General features: G+C 42.7%; 1 protein-coding gene across 1 annotated transcript in view; it reads left to right on the forward strand.

Annotated features, from left to right (window-relative positions):
* Positions 1-4,846: 4,846 nt before the first annotated feature.
* The window catches only part of cacng2b (calcium channel, voltage-dependent, gamma subunit 2b), a 78,886-nt gene continuing 65,079 nt past the window's right edge, over positions 4,847-18,653 (forward strand). The window contains exon 1 of the mRNA XM_080464623.1: positions 4,847-7,090. Within this exon, the coding sequence (XP_080320749.1) occupies positions 6,880-7,090 (211 nt within the window). The 5' untranslated portion in view covers positions 4,847-6,879. The remainder of the gene's footprint in view (positions 7,091-18,653) is intronic.

The following is an 18,653-nucleotide window of genomic DNA, read 5'->3' on the forward strand; positions in this document are numbered from 1 at the left end:
TACCTTAATCTCAATGTTTCTACAAAAGTTAAGTCAAACGCCTGTCATGTTTGGCATACTATATTTGACGGATGAATTGCAACTCAGTTGATGGAAGAACATACGATCATATCTGGTAAAGCAGCGAGTGGATTTATAATATTGTTTTGACACTCTGTTTGTTTCTTTTTGCTTGTGTCACCCTGGACCTGAACCAGGCTACTGCCCAAACCAGGCTCTTACGTGATCCAGGGTTTGAATCCCTCCCCACAATCGGGCTATCCGTCTTATCCTTTTCTTTCATTTTATACCCAAGCTCCAACCCGAACAGCTGAAAGGCTCCTCCTATGAGTCTGGTTCTGGAAAAATGGTTCACCTCTGAACCTGGTTCTGCAGGTTTCGTTCTGTTGAAAGGCAGTTTTTGCTTTTCATAATCTCCTATTCTTGCTCTTGTGGTATTGTTGGTTTTTTTTCTCTGCAAAAGTACCTTGAAATGAGTGTTTTGTTTTAGAAACAATAGAAATAAAACGCAATTGAAATTTGAAAATTCAAATGAAGGGCCATCACATTGAAGTAAAAAATGTAGACAATAGCATCATCAGCATTATGCCTAAGACCTTTTATCATTTTCTCTTTTTGCTGTCAAAATGTATAGATCACGGGCATTAATGTATTCTGCAAGTTTTACCCTGATGCTGCTCGTTTTTATATCGGAACATCAGAACAAAGTCACGTTAGTGACTAAACATGAGGGGATGAGACCCTCCCTTACAGAGCTTGAAACACATTGCACCCATCCAGCCCCCTCAATTTCCGCCCCAAGGTTGCAAAATGTATTTCTTCTCTCCATAGAAACAAAAACAGTTGCAGTTATCTCCAGACCAGGCTGCTGCTCTGGCTGTGTGCTTCTGAGTCGGTATGCCTGGCAGTCCTCATGAAGTGAACATGTGCCTACAGCACAGCCTATCACAAGAGGGAGACAGTTGCCGTGCTTCTGGAGCTTCAGATGGAGCTGTCCAGTTCAGCACCACGGAGCGGCAGCAGCGACCAAAAACTGAGAACTGAGAAAGCATAAATGACGACATGAACAGGAACATTTTTGGGCTTTATGCTTTAAAAAAAAGAAAAGAAAATGAGATCTTCTATTCATATTTAAGGTAATGCACTATGTTCGACAGCCACGTTTACGTGCATTCCCAAATGAAATTTGAATTAATTCAATAGCACGTGCCGTAAAGGTCGAGGAAACATGTGTAACATGAAGTATATCTCAGCGGTCGTGACAGTATTAGAATCATTGTCTTTTCTGCGAGGCGAGGAGCAGTGGAGGAGGTCGGGGGAGTGAAACATATGACAGAGTCAAACATACAAGAGCACGGATCAGTGAGTTTTACAACCTAAGCCATCTATTTCTGTTGAAGCCATCCAAGCCTTTAACCCGCTCGGTCAGGTGTTTTACACCCGCTGCTCGCGCCTTTCATCATTCCATGTCTCGTATCTTCCTTGCGCGAGGAAATTAAGGCACGCAATAGACTGCTGGGAAATAATAATCTGTTGATGATAATAACGTGTCACCTTATTGATCCTTGTCGGACAACTGCCCCCCCCCCCCCCCCCCCCCCCCCCCCACTCCCCCCCACTCCCCTCCACTCCTCTGCGATGAAGAGGTCAGATGTTAAAGGTCAGATGCGGAGCACCACCCCTGGGACTTATGAGGCTGAGTGATGCTTCGCTGCAGGACTCCAGCAGAGTGCACTTGATTTGTGCACCTTTTGAAGCATCCGATGCATCCGCTGCATAATGTAATTGAGTCATCATCGCCCGTCTCGCCATGAGAACGATAAATAAATAAATATGGGCATTAAGTAGCACAATCTCACCTCACATTCCTTTGAGGTGAATGAGGGCCAGGTGGATATTATAATGTTTGATCCCTGGGTGTGCTTGTGTATGTGTCGGACCGCCCATGGGCAAAACACTTAACCCTTAGAAGTAGGTAGACCGAAACCTCAGCACAAACATCATACAACAATTCACTAATGAGATGAAAAAAATAACATGACATTACACATAAAAAACAAGTGAATGACGTTTAGACGATTTAGACATTTTTAAGTGTAAACGGAAAACTTTCATTGCGTTTTGGGTGCCCCTTCACACAACAACAGTGCTCAGGGTAACTGACAATACAGCTTTTTGAAATCAGCTACCAAGGTGAAACATTTTGAAAATGCTCTGACTGACGGGGAAAAATGCAACTTTTCTGAAACGCTGCACATGCGCACCAAAGCTGTAGTAAATATTTCTTCTGAATATGCACGAGTTGATGGACAATAACAACAATGGCGGCCTCCCGAGTGTCATGACTCAAAGTCCACATTCTCCTGGAACTTGGTGGTTTTATAGTTGAGAGTGACCTGGAATACCAATCCAACTTCGTCAGTCCACATGAATGGCTGCGTACTCGCCAATGTTAATGAGGGTATTGTTTTCTGCCTGCATGTGTTATTGGGTTCATTACAAACACAAACAAGAGCGCCAACTTGTGGCCTGCCATGCCAACAACATAATTTTCAGCATTTCTGCCGTTTCGGTGTACACAGATATCTTTTTCAAAACACTGATGTGTAAACCTGAAACCTTTCTAAAACGAAATTGCAAAAGCGATGCGTTCTCACTTGAAATGTTGTCATTTAAACAGGGTCCAAGTTTCTCCAAATATAATTTTTTTTTAAATACAAATTCTGACTCCTAATTTAATTGAATCTGTGATGTATGAAACCAGTGAAATATGAAATGTTGAAAGATATGCCTTTGAATGTAATTATTGGTGGTGATTAACCTGTTTCAGTGCTTTTTGCTTCTTTGAACCACTTCACACATTCATTTAAAAGCTTAGCATTAAGCCTTCTTTATAGGAGTCACCACAGTTCTCATACGAATGAGGCTATAGGAATAGTACAATGACTTGTGCATGCATGTGGAGTTAAGTCAAGTTGTATCAGCAATAAAATTCAAAACTTACAAAAGCATGTGTGTATTGCATGTGAATGTGTCTGTTTTCACCTCCATGTCAGACAGGCCTCTCCATACAAGTGATTTGGCTACTGCCCTGTGAAACATTGAGGGTTTTTTTCTGCCCTTTAAAAAGACTGGCAGGCTCACTGTTGTCATGCCGTGCTCTGGGTCTGCATTGAACCTCTGTAGCTGTACAGCTTTCATATCACTAACTATCACCGTGGTAGTACTCAAACTGAACGCTACAGGTCCAGAGAGCCTGCAGGGGAAAGAAAACACGGAACTGCACACACATCTATCACTTGCAGAAATCAAGATGACTGAGGCGTCTCTCTGAGGTCGAAGTGAAGACAGATACATTTACAGGTCCATGTAGGCATGCATGACCCTCAGTATACACATTCCAAGATACACATAGAACTCCCCACGAGTCATTTCACGACAAGAATAGCCCCACTCAGATATTATAGTTGGCTTTTCTCCCTGGAGAAGCAGCTTTTGGCTTTGCAGCCCAGAGTGGATAACCTGATATCAGCCTCTTTCCTCACACCAGCTGTGGGTGCAGGTGAAGCAGCAAAACTGGTCGGCACAGCAACCTGGGCTTCTAACTCCGCTGGGACTCCACCTTCATGTGGGGAAGATTTCTTCAAGAAACCAATACCAACCACTTACAAAATGTATTTTAGAAAAAAGTGTAACATTTATTGAACATAAATTACACATCAAGGCTTGTGTAATAACCCTACACAAGACTTGATAAGAGTAACTTCAAATTCAGATTAGAAAAGTTCATCTTTCTTATATTTGCATGGTGCATGGTTTTAGGCAGCAAGCTGCCCAGCCATCATTTCGACAGTCAATTTTTAGGAAAGACGGCTAAAATAAATAGCGGACGTGTTGCTCAAAGCCGTCTAAAATATGTGTATAATGGCCATCACTATTTGCCACCATCTAATTTTGTTTGAATTCATCTTTTTTTGCCGAAATATAGCGACTTATCGGCACGTGTACACAACGCCAACTGACTTCTGGTTTTGTAATACGCCCAGTAACAAGGAACGTGGTTGGTCAATTGATACCATGTGGTGTATACCTTTTGAAATTTTGGGAGCAGTTCAGGGTGTAGTGCCTTGCTCAAGGGCACTTCAACATACAGACAGTAGAAAATCAAACCTGCTACCTTCCAATTGAGAGACTACCTGCTCTACCAAGACTGCATGCAACTGAAATGAGCAATTAAACAATTAATTGTATCTATTTAAGATCAAAACATCCATGTTGAAAACACTTTGGGGTGTTTTTTTGTGAAATATGTAACTTGTAACCAACTGTTGAGTTACAAATAAGACGTTTTCTTGTTTCCTGTGACTAAATTGGCTTAAAACAGTGTTGTTGTTGTGTTTTTTTTTATTAATCTAGTTTTAAAAGTGTTGATTGTATATGGATGTTGTGTTTTAATAGTGAGATTTTCCAATTCCAATTCCAAAGATCCAGATTTCCAAGAAATATTTCATGAAGAAGCTTTACAGGAAGTTACTTTCATATCCGAGAGGAATGACTTCAATCAGGTTGATCTGAGTTTTTCCAACATAAATATATATTATTTTTACGTTGACGTGTCGTCTTTTCACGCGCTGACTTGAAAACGACATTTTTTATTTTTTTTTGCAGTGCGCTTGTTTCTGTGTAAAGTGCTGCGGCTGCTGCGCACGGAACTCTCTCCCTCTCTCTCTCTCTCTGCTTGTGTCGGTTTTTTCATCCTCTGCTCCTAACCATCATCCACCCCCTCCTCCTCCTCCTCCTCCTCCTCCTCCTCCTCCTCTTCCTCTCCTCTCTCCACTTCTATCTCAGCTCTGCGAAGAAGAAGAAAAACGGGGAAGCCAAGGATTTGATGTGTTGCTCGACTTGAACATTTTCCTCCTTTTTATTTTTTTGCGCACGCGTTTCGCCTCCCGCCCCTCTCCGCAGACACTAAAATCTTTTTTTTTTTTCCCCCTCTCAATATCATTCTTATTTTTTTTTTATGTTTTTTTTTCCTGGTGTGATGACAGTGAGGGGCTGTGCGTGTTATGTGTTTTCCGCCCGGCCGTGATCGCACCGCCTCGGATCGTGTGGATGCAGGAGGAAGAGGCGCAGACGCTCCGGGAAGCTTCGTCCGTCCTCCCGCGTCCTCCTCACTCCCGCGACCGGCTGCATGACCGGTGATGCTCGGCCTCTCCGCCCGGATGCGCCCCTCTGTCCGCGGTGTTCCGTCGGTACCGCTGCCCGTGTCCCCCTATAGCAGATTTCCACTGTTGCCGGAGAAAGGTCTAGGGACCACATATGGAAACTGGGGATCAGAATTTTAGGAAAAAGGAAAACTAAGCAGGCTGTCGTTTGATTTTCATAACATTTTTTTTTCTTTCCTCCTCTCTTTCCTCCTCTACCTCCTCCTCCTCTTCTTGGCTTGATTTTTTGTGTTTTCATTTTGATTTGGAGAGGGGGGGTGATCGTCCCTGGTTGGTTTCTGTGTTTATATTAATTTTTTTTAGAAATCTTTTCCCCATCACCTCTAAAGGAATGGCTAGTTTTCATGGCAGTCATGGTGCCGGCTCACATTTGGCAGTATTTACCATTCTGTCCTTGATTCTGCGAGTTTGACTCTCTGCTCTTTCATTTTTTTTTTTTTCCTCCCTGCACATCCAGTCCCGGTTTATTTAATTTTTTTTATTGTGATTCCTTCTATATATTTCCGGGCCCTGCCTGTCTCTTCTTGCCTTGTCTTCCATCACCCTCTTCCCCTCAGAGTCCATGTGATCGTCTGATCGTTCAGAGGAACGTCTGACATGAACCTCCATAATTCACTGGACTCCATCAGGATATAGTCGCATCTCTTTGCTGAATTTGTGTCATCATCTGTTGGAGGTCTCCGCTTTTGTTTCTTTGAGAGAGAGAGGAAGAGAGCGAAGGAAAGAGAGAAAAGGGGGGGTTATTTTTGAGAAATCAGGCCGCCAACTGTGTTAGTCTTAACCACACTCCACCCTCACCCCCCATGTTCCTTCATCCCTTTTCAGTATGAATTAATTCACACTGTGTGCATGCGGGTGCTCGTCCACATACAGGTGTGTGCGTGTGGGTGAAAGTTTGAATCTGTGAGCGAGCGAGTGTGTGTCTGTGTGTGTGTATGTGCATTAGGATGACAGTGTAGGCTGTATGTGACGCCCTATGTGGTAAAAAAAAACAAACTCAAGCGCTACATGCACATCGTTCCCTAGATCACCGTCGAAGCTGTGAGGATTGTAATACATGCCACCACTTTAGTCAGCTCCGAAAGCCAAACCCAGGGCCCCAATCAGGCGCAGAGAAGCCGAGCGAGCGAAAAAAAAACCCTCCATCTTCTCATTATCTCGGCCTTTTTCAGAGTTTGACGTTTAGAGGCCTTCCAACTCAACAAAGTAGGCCTCGATCCCAGACCAGGTCTCTTGTGGGATCTGCGAGAAGCCTGTGTTTTTAGGTCAACTTATTTTTTGTTGCCAGAGCGGGGCAACTTGCTGCCATTTGAGGACTAGAGTTTGGTAGCTGAGGGGTTCTGTCGTCAGCGCCGAAGTCTGTTTGACCCGGTCAACTCGGCTCAAACAGGCAAACTAAAGCGCTCCAGAACAGCGCCTCAAACTTCTATCTGATTTTTTCGCCTGGTAGCAGTAACCCCCCCCAAAACCAACCATACGATTTCCCCCGAGCTCCCCTAATTCCCCCGCCCCCCCAGCGGCCCCCCGCTACCGTCGTCCGCCCGACGTCGCCCACCCCCCGTTTTCCGAGCTGGCGTGGCGACGCAAACTCACAAATATTTACTTCCTATACATCAAGAGGAAAGGGGGCCCCCCTTTCGTGGAATGCGGCAACATGGGCGTGTTTGACCGCGGAGTTCAGATGCTGCTGACCACGGTGGGGGCCTTCGCCGCCTTCAGCCTCATGACCATAGCTGTGGGGACAGACTACTGGCTGTACTCGCGCGGCGTCTGCAAGATCAAGAGCACCAACGAGAACGAGACCAGCAAGAAGAACGAGGAGGTGATGACGCACTCGGGCCTCTGGAGGACCTGCTGCCTGGAAGGTGAGCCGCAGATACACCCGGGGAGCCGTATATATACACGCACCGGTACACCAACAGCAGCCCCGCACAGGCACACAAGCAGATCGATGCCTGTGTGCCCACACACACACACACACACACACACACACACACACACACACACACACACACACACACACACACACACACACACACACACACACACACACACACACACACACACACACACACACACACACACACACACACACACACACACACACACACATTTCACACAGCCTTGCATTTGCACTCACATGCCTACACATACGCTCATGTGCCCACACGATTCTGTATGTCTTCTGCATCTATTTCCTCACATCCATCAATCCATCCATCCATCCATCCATCTCCTCTCAAGAGGTCACTTGGATGACACAATCACCAAACGGTCCTTCTCCAGGATCAGGGCCCATTCAGTTCTGTCTGTCTGTCTCTCATAGCCAGCTTGCCGAATGGCCTTTTAATTGCCCCAGCAGAGAGCTGCTAGCCCCCGCTTAGCAGACTGTGGTACACTCCAGACTCTGTGGGTCACACGTGGTCCTGCCAGGTGTAGGAATCGCTCACACCCGGCGCTGGTTCGGCGACGTTGGTGCAGTTAGCTGGTTGAAAGGTTCAAGAAATCCAAAAGTGTTTTTAGTCTTGTTGGCGTTGTGGTTTAATTCTGGACCCCAAAAACAACTTGGACATGTTTTAGGACCGATCTGGGCAACTGGTGACCTGCAAGAAAGGGCAATATTTGAACCCAAAATCAATTGCAGTCATTCTTTAAATACATCAAATGGTTCAGGTTTCATTCTGCTTTGCATTTCTCTTACCTTTCTAAATAGGTTAAATAGGTAACCCTGACTTTCGCATGTGGTTAAACCATCTCTTAAAATTTGACACTCTTGTAGATGAAGGCATTTATCAGGCCGTCACTGTGATCAAAGTTGTCCATCCCTGTTTCGGAATGCATATTACACAACAGCACCACCAAAGAATAACAGTGTGTGTTGGCCTTCAAGCATCTTCATGCAGTGGTTTTTCTCGTAGGTAACAAATAAAGGCATCTGTCGCATAAATCAGCAGGCGAGGTTGCAGATCCGACGCGCGTCCTCTTCTCTTCAGAGATCTTTCGTTCGTGCTACATTGAGTGAAATTGTACTGTAACCAGTCTGATTGAGGGTCTGGCCTGGATTTGGAAGTGTGCACTCGCACCGAAGCAATCGAACCAGACTTCAGACGCGCGGTTGACGGCGAATACGAAGGTTGATAGAGGCATTTCTTCCTCAGCTTCAGTGTGGGAAGTGTTGAGTAGGCAAGGTAATCCTGCCTGCTCTTCATTCTCACCTTGAGTCCTGTGCTGTGAAACCTGTATGAGTGTGAAGGAAGTGAGGACTAAAAAAACCCCAAAAACCTCATGCCTTCTGAAAATGTCTTTCAAAATTAAAGCAGAGTGACTTTCCACCATTTCGTAATAATACAAATAAATAAATCAAAAATAATAATAACGAATTGGGCTTTTATTTAAAAAAAAAAGAAAAAAAGAAAAAAAAGACCAGATTCATCCCTTTGACTCACACCTGGATAGATATATTCTCAAAGAGCCAAAAAACTGCATTTCATGTGTGCTGAGAGGGACTGAAATCTGGTTCAACTGTGGCATTAATGTGTTTTACGATCCATATAATGAAACAAAGAACGATTGCTGATGTGCACAGAAGCACAGGAAGGGAGAGATCAAAGCATATGTGAGTTGTAGTGGGAGTTTTATTTGTGATCATGCAAAAGGGAAAAACTGTGAAATGCCTCTTTACGTGTGAAAGCAGATCTGACACATGCACACAAACGCAGCGCGGAGCTTCATATGCACCATTTGTGCTCGGGTCCGTCCTTGTGCTGATGACAGATTCATCTGGAAGGTTGTTTTTTTTTTTTTTTAGGCCTTCTTTCTTTTTTTCTTCTTCTTTGTTTTACCCTGTTGGTTTCAGAGAAGGAAAGACAAAACGTCTTCTGATCGGCGTCCTCGGACATCATGGAAGTAGTAATTATGACGCGAGACTGACAGGTTGCTGAGTTGGTATATTCACCGTAGTTTGTTGCGTGTCATAATAATAAGCACTTACCTTATTACTCATGCTGTGTGTGTGCGTGTGTCTTCCGATGCGTGGGGCTGGTTGTGTGGCCGCCGTGACGTGACTCTCCCCGCTTGTGACCTCACGTTGCCACATCGGTGGAGCCATGTAGCCTGATCCTGTCACACACACCTTGTTATTCCTCCTCACCAGGCCTCATTAGGACCTATTATAAGACAAACTATAATGAGCTTGTCACCTCGGTTCATCAGGAGTCCTAAAGCTATGCAAGCATGTGGACGGCTGCTATAAGTGCCCTTATCTTGATATATTCTCCCTCAGAAATGCAGAAAAGGGTCATGCATGGGCACTGTGAGTGTGACGAAAGAGCACAACTAAACAAAATGTAGCTCCTGGTGGCGAATTAGCATTTTTAAACTCTGATCTCATTCTGTAAACTCAGGCTTTTCTTTTCAAGGTTTCACACTTTTTTTTTTTTTTGCCAGTCCCTCTCTCAAACTGTTAGCTGTTATCACTTCTGCTTCTTGCTTGTGGATCAGAGCAGGTTAAACTATTCCTGGATCAGAGTCTTCTCAGGTTCACACAGGTGACGGCGGCAAGCATATCGCAGCATGTCATGTGGAAGGGTGAAGATGAAGTATTAACAGAGACAAAATAACAATTTAAAAGATATCACTTTCACTTTAATAACTCTTACACGTCATGTTTATTCTAACTAAAGTTAAAAAAAATAAACTGCCTACCACTAATGAACAAATGGAAACATTTATATACATTCATAATTTAATTTTGATAATAATCTTGCATTCAGTGGAATGATCGCTAATAAATTTAGCGAGTTTATTCACATATATTACATTTGTGCATGGATTTAAAACTGTGTTAAACTTATAATACTAATTTGCCTGCAAAGGTGCATAAATAGTGAAATAATTTCCTTTCTGCCTGCTTGTATTTGTATAATTACTCTCAGGATTTATCTTTACATGTATGAAAAGGAAACATCTTGGTCTAAATTTTTTGGGGAAAAGCAGACTTTTTGTTTTTATAAAAATGATGCCTCCTCCAAAATCCCCATACATGAAGGCGACACCAACATAGGATACCGGCTTTTATGTGGGGTTGATCTAAGCTATTTGGAGTCAGAGGGCTCCATAAATGGATCATGTTCCCCACAGGAATATTCAAAGCAATCCGAAACAGACAAATCAGAAAATGGAAACAAAGCAAAAGACAAAAAACCTAAATGTGACTCGGAATGATCCAAAATGTCCATAAACCTGTGGCTGCAAAACTACAATGTACTATAAAAGTTTCAAAACAGGACAAAATGTATGATTGTTCAAACATGTACAGGATATATAGATAGAGATGCAGACATGCCTGATCAGGTGTTTCAATTCACATATCTGTGTTTTTCTAATGATCCGTCCCACATGGCAAAAAGAGGAGTCATCAAATGGACTGATGTGTCCCCATGTTCGCCCTCACACTTCAATGAGACTCACATTACAAGGTAGTATGTTTTATGAAACAAAGAGACGTGCCATATTTGTGGACTGCAAATCACAACTTTTTTTTTTAGTTGTTTAGCTGCTCATGTGACAACATATACATGAAAATATACCAGTATATACCATCTGAGACCACTAGAAGGTACTATATCACAGACAAGACAAATGTCGCCTAAAGAAAAAGCCGCAGTATTTAAACTAAAAGTTCGGAGTGTGTGAGAAACTTGTGAGGGACTAGAGAAAAGCAGAGAAACTGTTACCATGGTGACGAAAACAAAGCAGGCGAAATGTCGGCCAAAAGCACAACGAAGAAATTCAGAAAGTTCTTTAGCAGCTGCTGCTGGATCAGGATTATCAACACTGCAGTTACAGCCGAAGAAAAGTAAACGCAACTTATACATCAGTAGGACTTCTGAATGTCCTCTTCATGAGGCATTATTCAACGTGTGTAATTCATAGTCTAGGGAATTTGGTACTTACGTTGTGGGTACTTGCTGATACCGAGCGCTAATCAAGTATTTGCAAAGCTTATGTCCTTAACGTGTCGGGGCAGCTGGCAAGACGGTGAAGCGACTGTCAAATTACAGTAGATGTGCAATTTGACATGATTAGTAATAAAAAGAGACATTATCCTATAGAAGGTGACCTGAGAGGCTGAAGCTAGAAACAGTCAAATATGATTTTAGTCACTATGAGCTGTAACATAATTTGTTTTGATTTCCGTGAACATAAATAGAACTCAGCGGTTCCAAGTGTGCAGTAATTATTACATTTATGCAGTAAAGTAGATCTTCTGTACGATGTGTGATCAATGCTCCCCAAAAAGGCAGAATGTGCAATAATGTGACCATTTCATGAATCATGAATGTGTGGCTGTAAGCAGCCCTTCGAAAGACATTTTACTGAAACAAGCGAGGTTTGTCTCACCAAAATGAGCAAGGTCGGTTCATAATTCCAAGTCTGCTGTAAAACGTGTGGAAATCAGTTGGAAACTCAAGGAGTTACGATAAGTTAAATTGGGTGAAGAACACCTTCTTCGATAGAAGTGAATGTATGGGAGGCGAATTGGAGACCCATCCGAGATGACGGTCATAATGACACATCAGATCTGATAGTCAATGAGACGTTGTGGGGTGAAACACTATCAAATACATACAGCCACTATATTTGACTATCAGGAAACAATAAGTATGTTTTTTGGGGTTATTTTCTCCAAAATAGGATCAATATGAATCTTGTGATACCTCAACATTGCCCACCACGAAGTTGCTGTGTGACGCCGCCACATGCATCGGACACAATACTCAATGCTATTGTTGGTATCGGTGCACCTGCAGCTGGTCCTGCTGAACAGCACCGGACTAAATTCCAGCAAATGAGCTCTGAGACGGCTGCCGCGGTTCTAAATCCTGCTGCATGCAGCATGTGCGAAAAGGCAACGACTGCTGGGTGTCACATGCTCACTCACCTCGGTTTTTTGTGCACTTTTTTTTTTTTTTTCGTCTTTGCCCCGCGGCGTGAAGGCTCTGATCACTGATAGCACAGAAACAGAGAACAACTTGTTTCACACGGCTCGTTTTGCACAGGTGCAAGAAAAAAGCGACCCGTGATGGGCATCGCGTCCACGTTATGTAACCGAGGGCAGGTCATCGAAAATGAATGCAAGGTTGTGGAGGTACTCACAAGGAAATTGTGTCAAAAAACAGACACAAAATTCGTCTACTTTGAACGCGGCCACGCCAACAGGCTCTATACTACGCGCTTGTTTCCTGTGCTAAGTGGCTTTACTTTTCACACTCAAAGCTTTGCTGAGTGTCCTTGGCACCGCAGACTCGAAATGGTTAAGAGCAGCGAGGAATCTGAGAGGGATCCAGCCTGCACTGCATGCTTCGCCTTCAGAACTACTGTTGCTTTAGAGCTGCATGGCGCAGAGAGACGAGGAACGAGAGGGAGGAAGAGAGGAGCTGGGAGGTGTTGAGAAAGAGAGAAAAAAAGAAGGGGGGAGAACAAGAGAGCGAGAGAAAGAGCAGGCAGCCCTGGTTTGCTGTCACACCCCCTCAGGCATCCTGTGCTATCTTTAACACGCAGGCCCACGTTCTATCTAACCTATCCTGCCCCGGCTTTTAACATAAAACATCACGCTGTAGGATTTTATTTGAATGCTTGGGAGATGCTGTGATTAAACCGCAGATGCTGGCGAGTGCTTGTCTCCAATTTGTTAGCAACACGTTAGCGTCGCAAAGCAGGTATATGATCAGACGTCACGCTGTCATGTCGGGCCCGGAGTTCGTTCTCGTGGATCTGATTACGCCTCTGTTGTGTACAAATGGAGGAGCGTCTGTGTGTTTGAAGCAGGCTGTCTCAGAACCGGGGTGCATTACGGCGATGGCATTAATTATGCTCATAGCCAACAGCTCCGCCAGCTTCGCCGTGTGCCGATCGTCGACACAGCCTCTTCATCTCAGCCAGTGAAACATATCCAGTGAGAGGGAGTAACTTAGTACATGGAATTAGATTAGAAAAATGATCTGCCGAACGGGAGAGAAAATGCGGACTTCCCCATTAATCTAAAGTTTATCGGTAAATGATTCTGTGTGCGCGCAGGAAAGATGTAATCTGATTACTAAAGTAATCTGATCTGGGAAAGAGGGAAAAAAAAAAGTGACCTTTGGTATCAAGCGTCCGACTGGTTTGACAAGAGGTAAATGGTGGATAATCTCACTGTAAAACACGCACACACACACACACACACACACACACACACACACACACACACACACACACACACACACACACACACACACACACACACACACACACACACACACACACACACACACACACATCCATTCAATACTTGGCTATTCTCGAGATTTCTTCGTCTCCATAGTTACTTCATTTCGTTTCTAAAATCATTATTAAAACCATCAGGGATGTAGAATTCATGCCCCTCTCTTTTGACCACAACGAACAGCTGTGACTATTTGATCAGGACATCGACTTCAGCTAAAGGCTAATTCATGTTAAACGGCACTGTTTTTTTATACTTCCAATGGCCTTGCATTGGAATAATGTCTTCTTCTTCTTCTTCTTCTTCTTCTTTTGGGTTTAATGGCAGTTTGCATCCATAAAGTCGCATTACCGCCATCTGCTGGTTTTGTCAATCAGGTGGGATATATAACATCTTGGAGAGTAATCCACCTGAGTGCACTGCTCTTATTTGACATACTGGCCAGAAGCAGTTATTTTCACAGTAAAGAAGAAAGAAAATGATCCTTGACATGATGAGTAGGTATAGCACTCCTGTTGATATTGAAGAGGAGGCCCAGTCAGAGTTACAGTTAGCAATTGTTCTGTGAGGCTGTTTAACGCGATGACGGCTAATATTCTTCGGAGACTTCCACCACTTCTGTTAATGGCTCCTCATCACAACATCATTGTGCAACATAAATATAAACAGTGAACTAATATTGACATATTATGGGAAATACTCACTTTAAATTAATCAAATCACCATTTGGAACATGGGTGTCAATGGGCCACATACAACCCATTTTCATCTTGAGTGAACCGGACCTGTAAAATAGTGTCATAATAACCTTTTGGATAAAATTGTTAAAGTTTTTCTTTCTTATGATTTAGACAATTTAGATTTTTTGGGGGAGATTGCTTCACAATTGTGTCTATCCAACACAATATTTTCACTGTCGAAGTCGCTCAAAGTCAAATTTCAAAATTTGACTTGTCACACGAGTGCCACCGTAATGATAATGTTCCTCACTGTCACCCTCAGCAGTATTAATGAGATCAGTGTCTGGCTTACTGAAGATATTTCCAGAGGTTTTTATAAAATTTTCTGAATATTTGCAAGATTATCTGCTTTTTTTGAAGACTTAGATATGAGCCTATAATATTGGATTTTAGTTTTTAATTGTTAGACATACAGATTTTACAATATATATATCTTAATAAAAAAAAAAAGCCTTTTCTCAACATTTGCTTTTTGGCCATTATATTGGTCAAGGCGCAGGTAAACATGACAGAAAAAAAAAATTATGTTAGATGCCGCAATGCAAATCTGGCCCTTTTTTACTGAAAGCAATAAGATAAAGTTTAAGGAGTGCAAAGGTCAGTTAGTGAAAATGCTAACCCACATTATGCAGTATTTTTGAAGTGTGACAGAGGAGGGCTGGTTAAGGAAACGGGAGCCATTGTTCTGCCTCTGCATGGAGGCTTTGCAAACAGCCAGCATCCAGCAGCGCTCTGTGGGCGTGCTGCTGTTGATACTGTAATAGAAGTGACTGACAGGTCAAGGCAGCTGTCAAGCCGCAGCCGTCAATGTGCTGCAGACGCTTCTGAACAAAACAACAGAGCCACTCAAACCTGCTCAGAATCTCAATCACTGTATATTCTCATCAACACAACAAAGTCTTTCAACAGTCCGTGGACTCAGAAGTACATATTCTGAAAATAAAGATGTGTTAGTTTTGACATACTATGTTTACAATCCCTGATATTGGAAATATCTTGGATTAAAAATGCTGTTTTATGTTTACACTCAGAATTAATTCTTTGAAACAGTTAGTAATTAGTGTTCTTGGCTGTGTGTAAATAGAAATAACTGAGGGACCTCACAGACTTGGGTGCATAATGTCTATCTATGCACTGCCCTATGCGCACTGTTGATTGTTGGCCGAGGGATCAAGCTTGTTGTTAATAAGTGTATCAGTCATGCTTTAATCATGTTCAACAAGTAGCATCGCTTGTGCGTGAGCCCTGAAATGCTTTGTAGCATGACTCGGTGTGAAATCCTTCTGGATCTACTGAGGAGTTAAACTAAAGAGCAACATCGGGTGAACTGCTCGTCCAAACCAAATGTCTGGTGAAGTTCGTAGTGCTGTCACAAATAATGGGTTAATTTAATTCATTGATTTAAAACATTTAACCCATTACATTTTTTTACTTAAATTAAAACCGTTTTGTTTACTTTCTGTTTTTTTAGCTCATATATATATATATATATATAGGGTTGTATGTGGCCACTGAGCTAAAATGTTTGACACCCCCGAGTTATACACAAGACACAGGTCGAGGTAATAAATTGGTCGATGTAAAAATCTATATATTCTACCCATTAGTATAATGTGGATCAACATCTCCTTCACCTGCCTGAACATGGCAGGATATGTTCCTCCTCTTTGACCCGCTCCTAATCCAACACACATGCACGATGAAACAATGTGTATTTGTGCCAGGGGCACCACCGGTCTCAGACTCCTGACATCTGTGTAGCCATTGGCCGTCCCCTCGGGCCACGCGCTCCTCCATCCAGCAGCTATCCAGTCTGCTCCGGTTGGACTGGCTCAGCGTGCCTGTCATCCTGGACGGATGGCCCCGTGTCGGTGGTCCAGCTGTGGAAGCTGGCTCCGAAGATCCGGCCTGCCGCCGGCCTCCATGATAGATCTTGCCCCGGGACAGTCGCCCGTTCCCAGGCACAGTCCGTCGCTGCCCCGGGAGCCCCATCTTTGACAGGTGGAGCTCAGCAGGCTCTAAATGCTGCTATTAATCTCCATCACGGCGGGCTTGAGAGCCAGCGAGGTGCATGTGACAGGAGATATGTTTCTGGGAATGAGGTGTGAGTGTCTGAGAGTGTATTGTACATGCGTGTTTGTGCCGTCATTCAGTTTTTTGTTTAAGCTTTTATCACACTCAAAATCACATTGTTACCAGGCCCATCTGAACCCTGTGGACCTTTGGAAACCTGCACACAGTTAATGGTTTAGAGTTTCTTCTTTGTTATGATGGGGATGAAACCCCGTTAAGGCTCACGGCAAGGCTTCACCCTCTGATCACTGTTAATTAGGTCTTGGTTCTCACAAGGTTAATTGTTTATTTTCACAGTTCAGACTTTGTATTTTCATCTTGTGCAAATTTAATTGGAAATAATTCGGGCATGCTTTTTTTTTTAAAGGAATGTAAGCTGAAAAAAAAAAGGATGAAGTGGAGTCTGTTTGACGAAGAACGTTAAATATAAGTCATCAGGACAGATTTCCTAAAATAACGTATATTCCTATATACTAACTCAATTTGATTAAATAAAACAAAAACTTTTTGTTTCCCTTTGTTTTAGTATCAAAACGTTGAATTAAGTATCTGTACAAACCTGAACAAAATTAAGAAAAACAAGTGCAATTTCAACATTATGATGATTTTACAGATGCTTTTTTTGTCAGGCATTCAATGAAACTGAGAAAATATCATGTCCCCCATCTGTGGAATACTTGATGAAAGTCTAAATATTTTAGCTAAAACCAAACAATTATTACTGAAATTGACTACGATCTCAACATAAACCAATTTCAATGAAACCTTCTGTTGCAAAATACTGTGAAATGGCCAAAAAACATCGATAACTGTTGCATTATGCATGTTTTTACAAACTCACCCTGACAACATCGCTTTAAGCAACGAAGTAGTTATTTTTCATCGCAGCATCACTGATATCTCAGCTTGGGTCCCAGTGTGGTGTTGTGTCCACTACTCTTTGAAAACGTGTTCACAAAACCAATGTTTTCTTTGACATTTGTACGATTTGCTTGTTGGTTTTGGCCGGATTAAACCCTTTTGCAGGCTGGTTTTAGCCTACGGGCCTTATGTTTGACACCCCTGCTTTAAATGATTAATCTTTACATGAAACAATGTCTTTATATGTGATCTGATTCATTTAAATAGAGTTTTTTTTCTTGCTCTTGTTCAGATCTTTTTTTAAAATGCCAAAAAGAAAAATTTCATTTGGTCGATAATGATGAACGATATCAGCAGTAGCAGAGTAGAAAAACACTTGATCTGTCTCACTTGTAGGATATTTTCACTCTCTTTTACCCCGCATCGCCCCATTAGCCATCTCCTCATTAACTGATTAATGCAGTTGTTCCACCTTCTATTTGCGGCCGCTCTCCTTGTCCTCCTTCGTGGCATTGCCGGGGCGTCTGTGACCACATGACACTGCGTAACTATGGCGATGCGGCGCTCTGTTGGCAGCACAAGGCCGCCTGTCAAACAGGCATCACGAGCTCTCAATCAAAGGGACTGTTTATGAGCGCTCACACACCACCTGGGACTGACACACACTCTGCTCCGCACCATGGGAGGGCCATCAATCACACACACACACACACACACACACACACACACACACACACACACACACACACACACACACACACACACACACACACACACACACACACACACACACACACGAACACATTCACATGCAGAACTTTAGTAGATCTACAAGGACATGTGAACATCGTGTCTTTATTTCCAGTTGTTTTGCTCCTGTTAAAAGCTGCTTACATCATTCACAGCTGAACGATTCTGATTCTTGGAATGGTTTCAATGTAGGGCTCTTTAAAACAAATGCTTTAAAGTGAAAACCCAGTCCTGTCTTGCAACCTCAATTCATCTCTCAATGCATAAACACTGAGTTTCACTTACACGATCAAGTGCCTGTAGTTCGACACCAGCCTCGTAGCATTCCTGCTGTAAGATTTTTGATCATATAAGGAAATCTCATTCAAATGAAGCATTTACATTCATAAATGTTAATATTACAATAGTCTATCTACTGATAAAAGCATTCTACTAGGTCTACTTAAAAAAAGGCAACTTTTTGCTTAATTCATTTATGTTGATTAAGCAACATTGATCTTTGTTTAAACTGCTTGTTTTTTTAAAATGAAAAAAAAATCAAGTAAAGTGAACTTTGTGTTTTTCCTGTCTCAGGATCCTTAGATCATCTGTTTAAATGAGTGAACGTCTGATAGATTGTCCGTAGTCTATCTTCAACTAATGCAGCAATATTCCCCTGCCTCTTTCTATATCTTTATTCATCCGTGGTGCTTGGGAGCGCTGATGGTTTATGGGTATTGTAGTATTTGTTGTTTCGAA

The sequence above is a fragment of the Lipophrys pholis genome (genome assembly GCF_963383615.2).
Source record: "Lipophrys pholis genome assembly, chromosome: 5".
In the NCBI taxonomy this organism is placed as follows: domain Eukaryota; kingdom Metazoa; phylum Chordata; class Actinopteri; order Blenniiformes; family Blenniidae; genus Lipophrys; species Lipophrys pholis.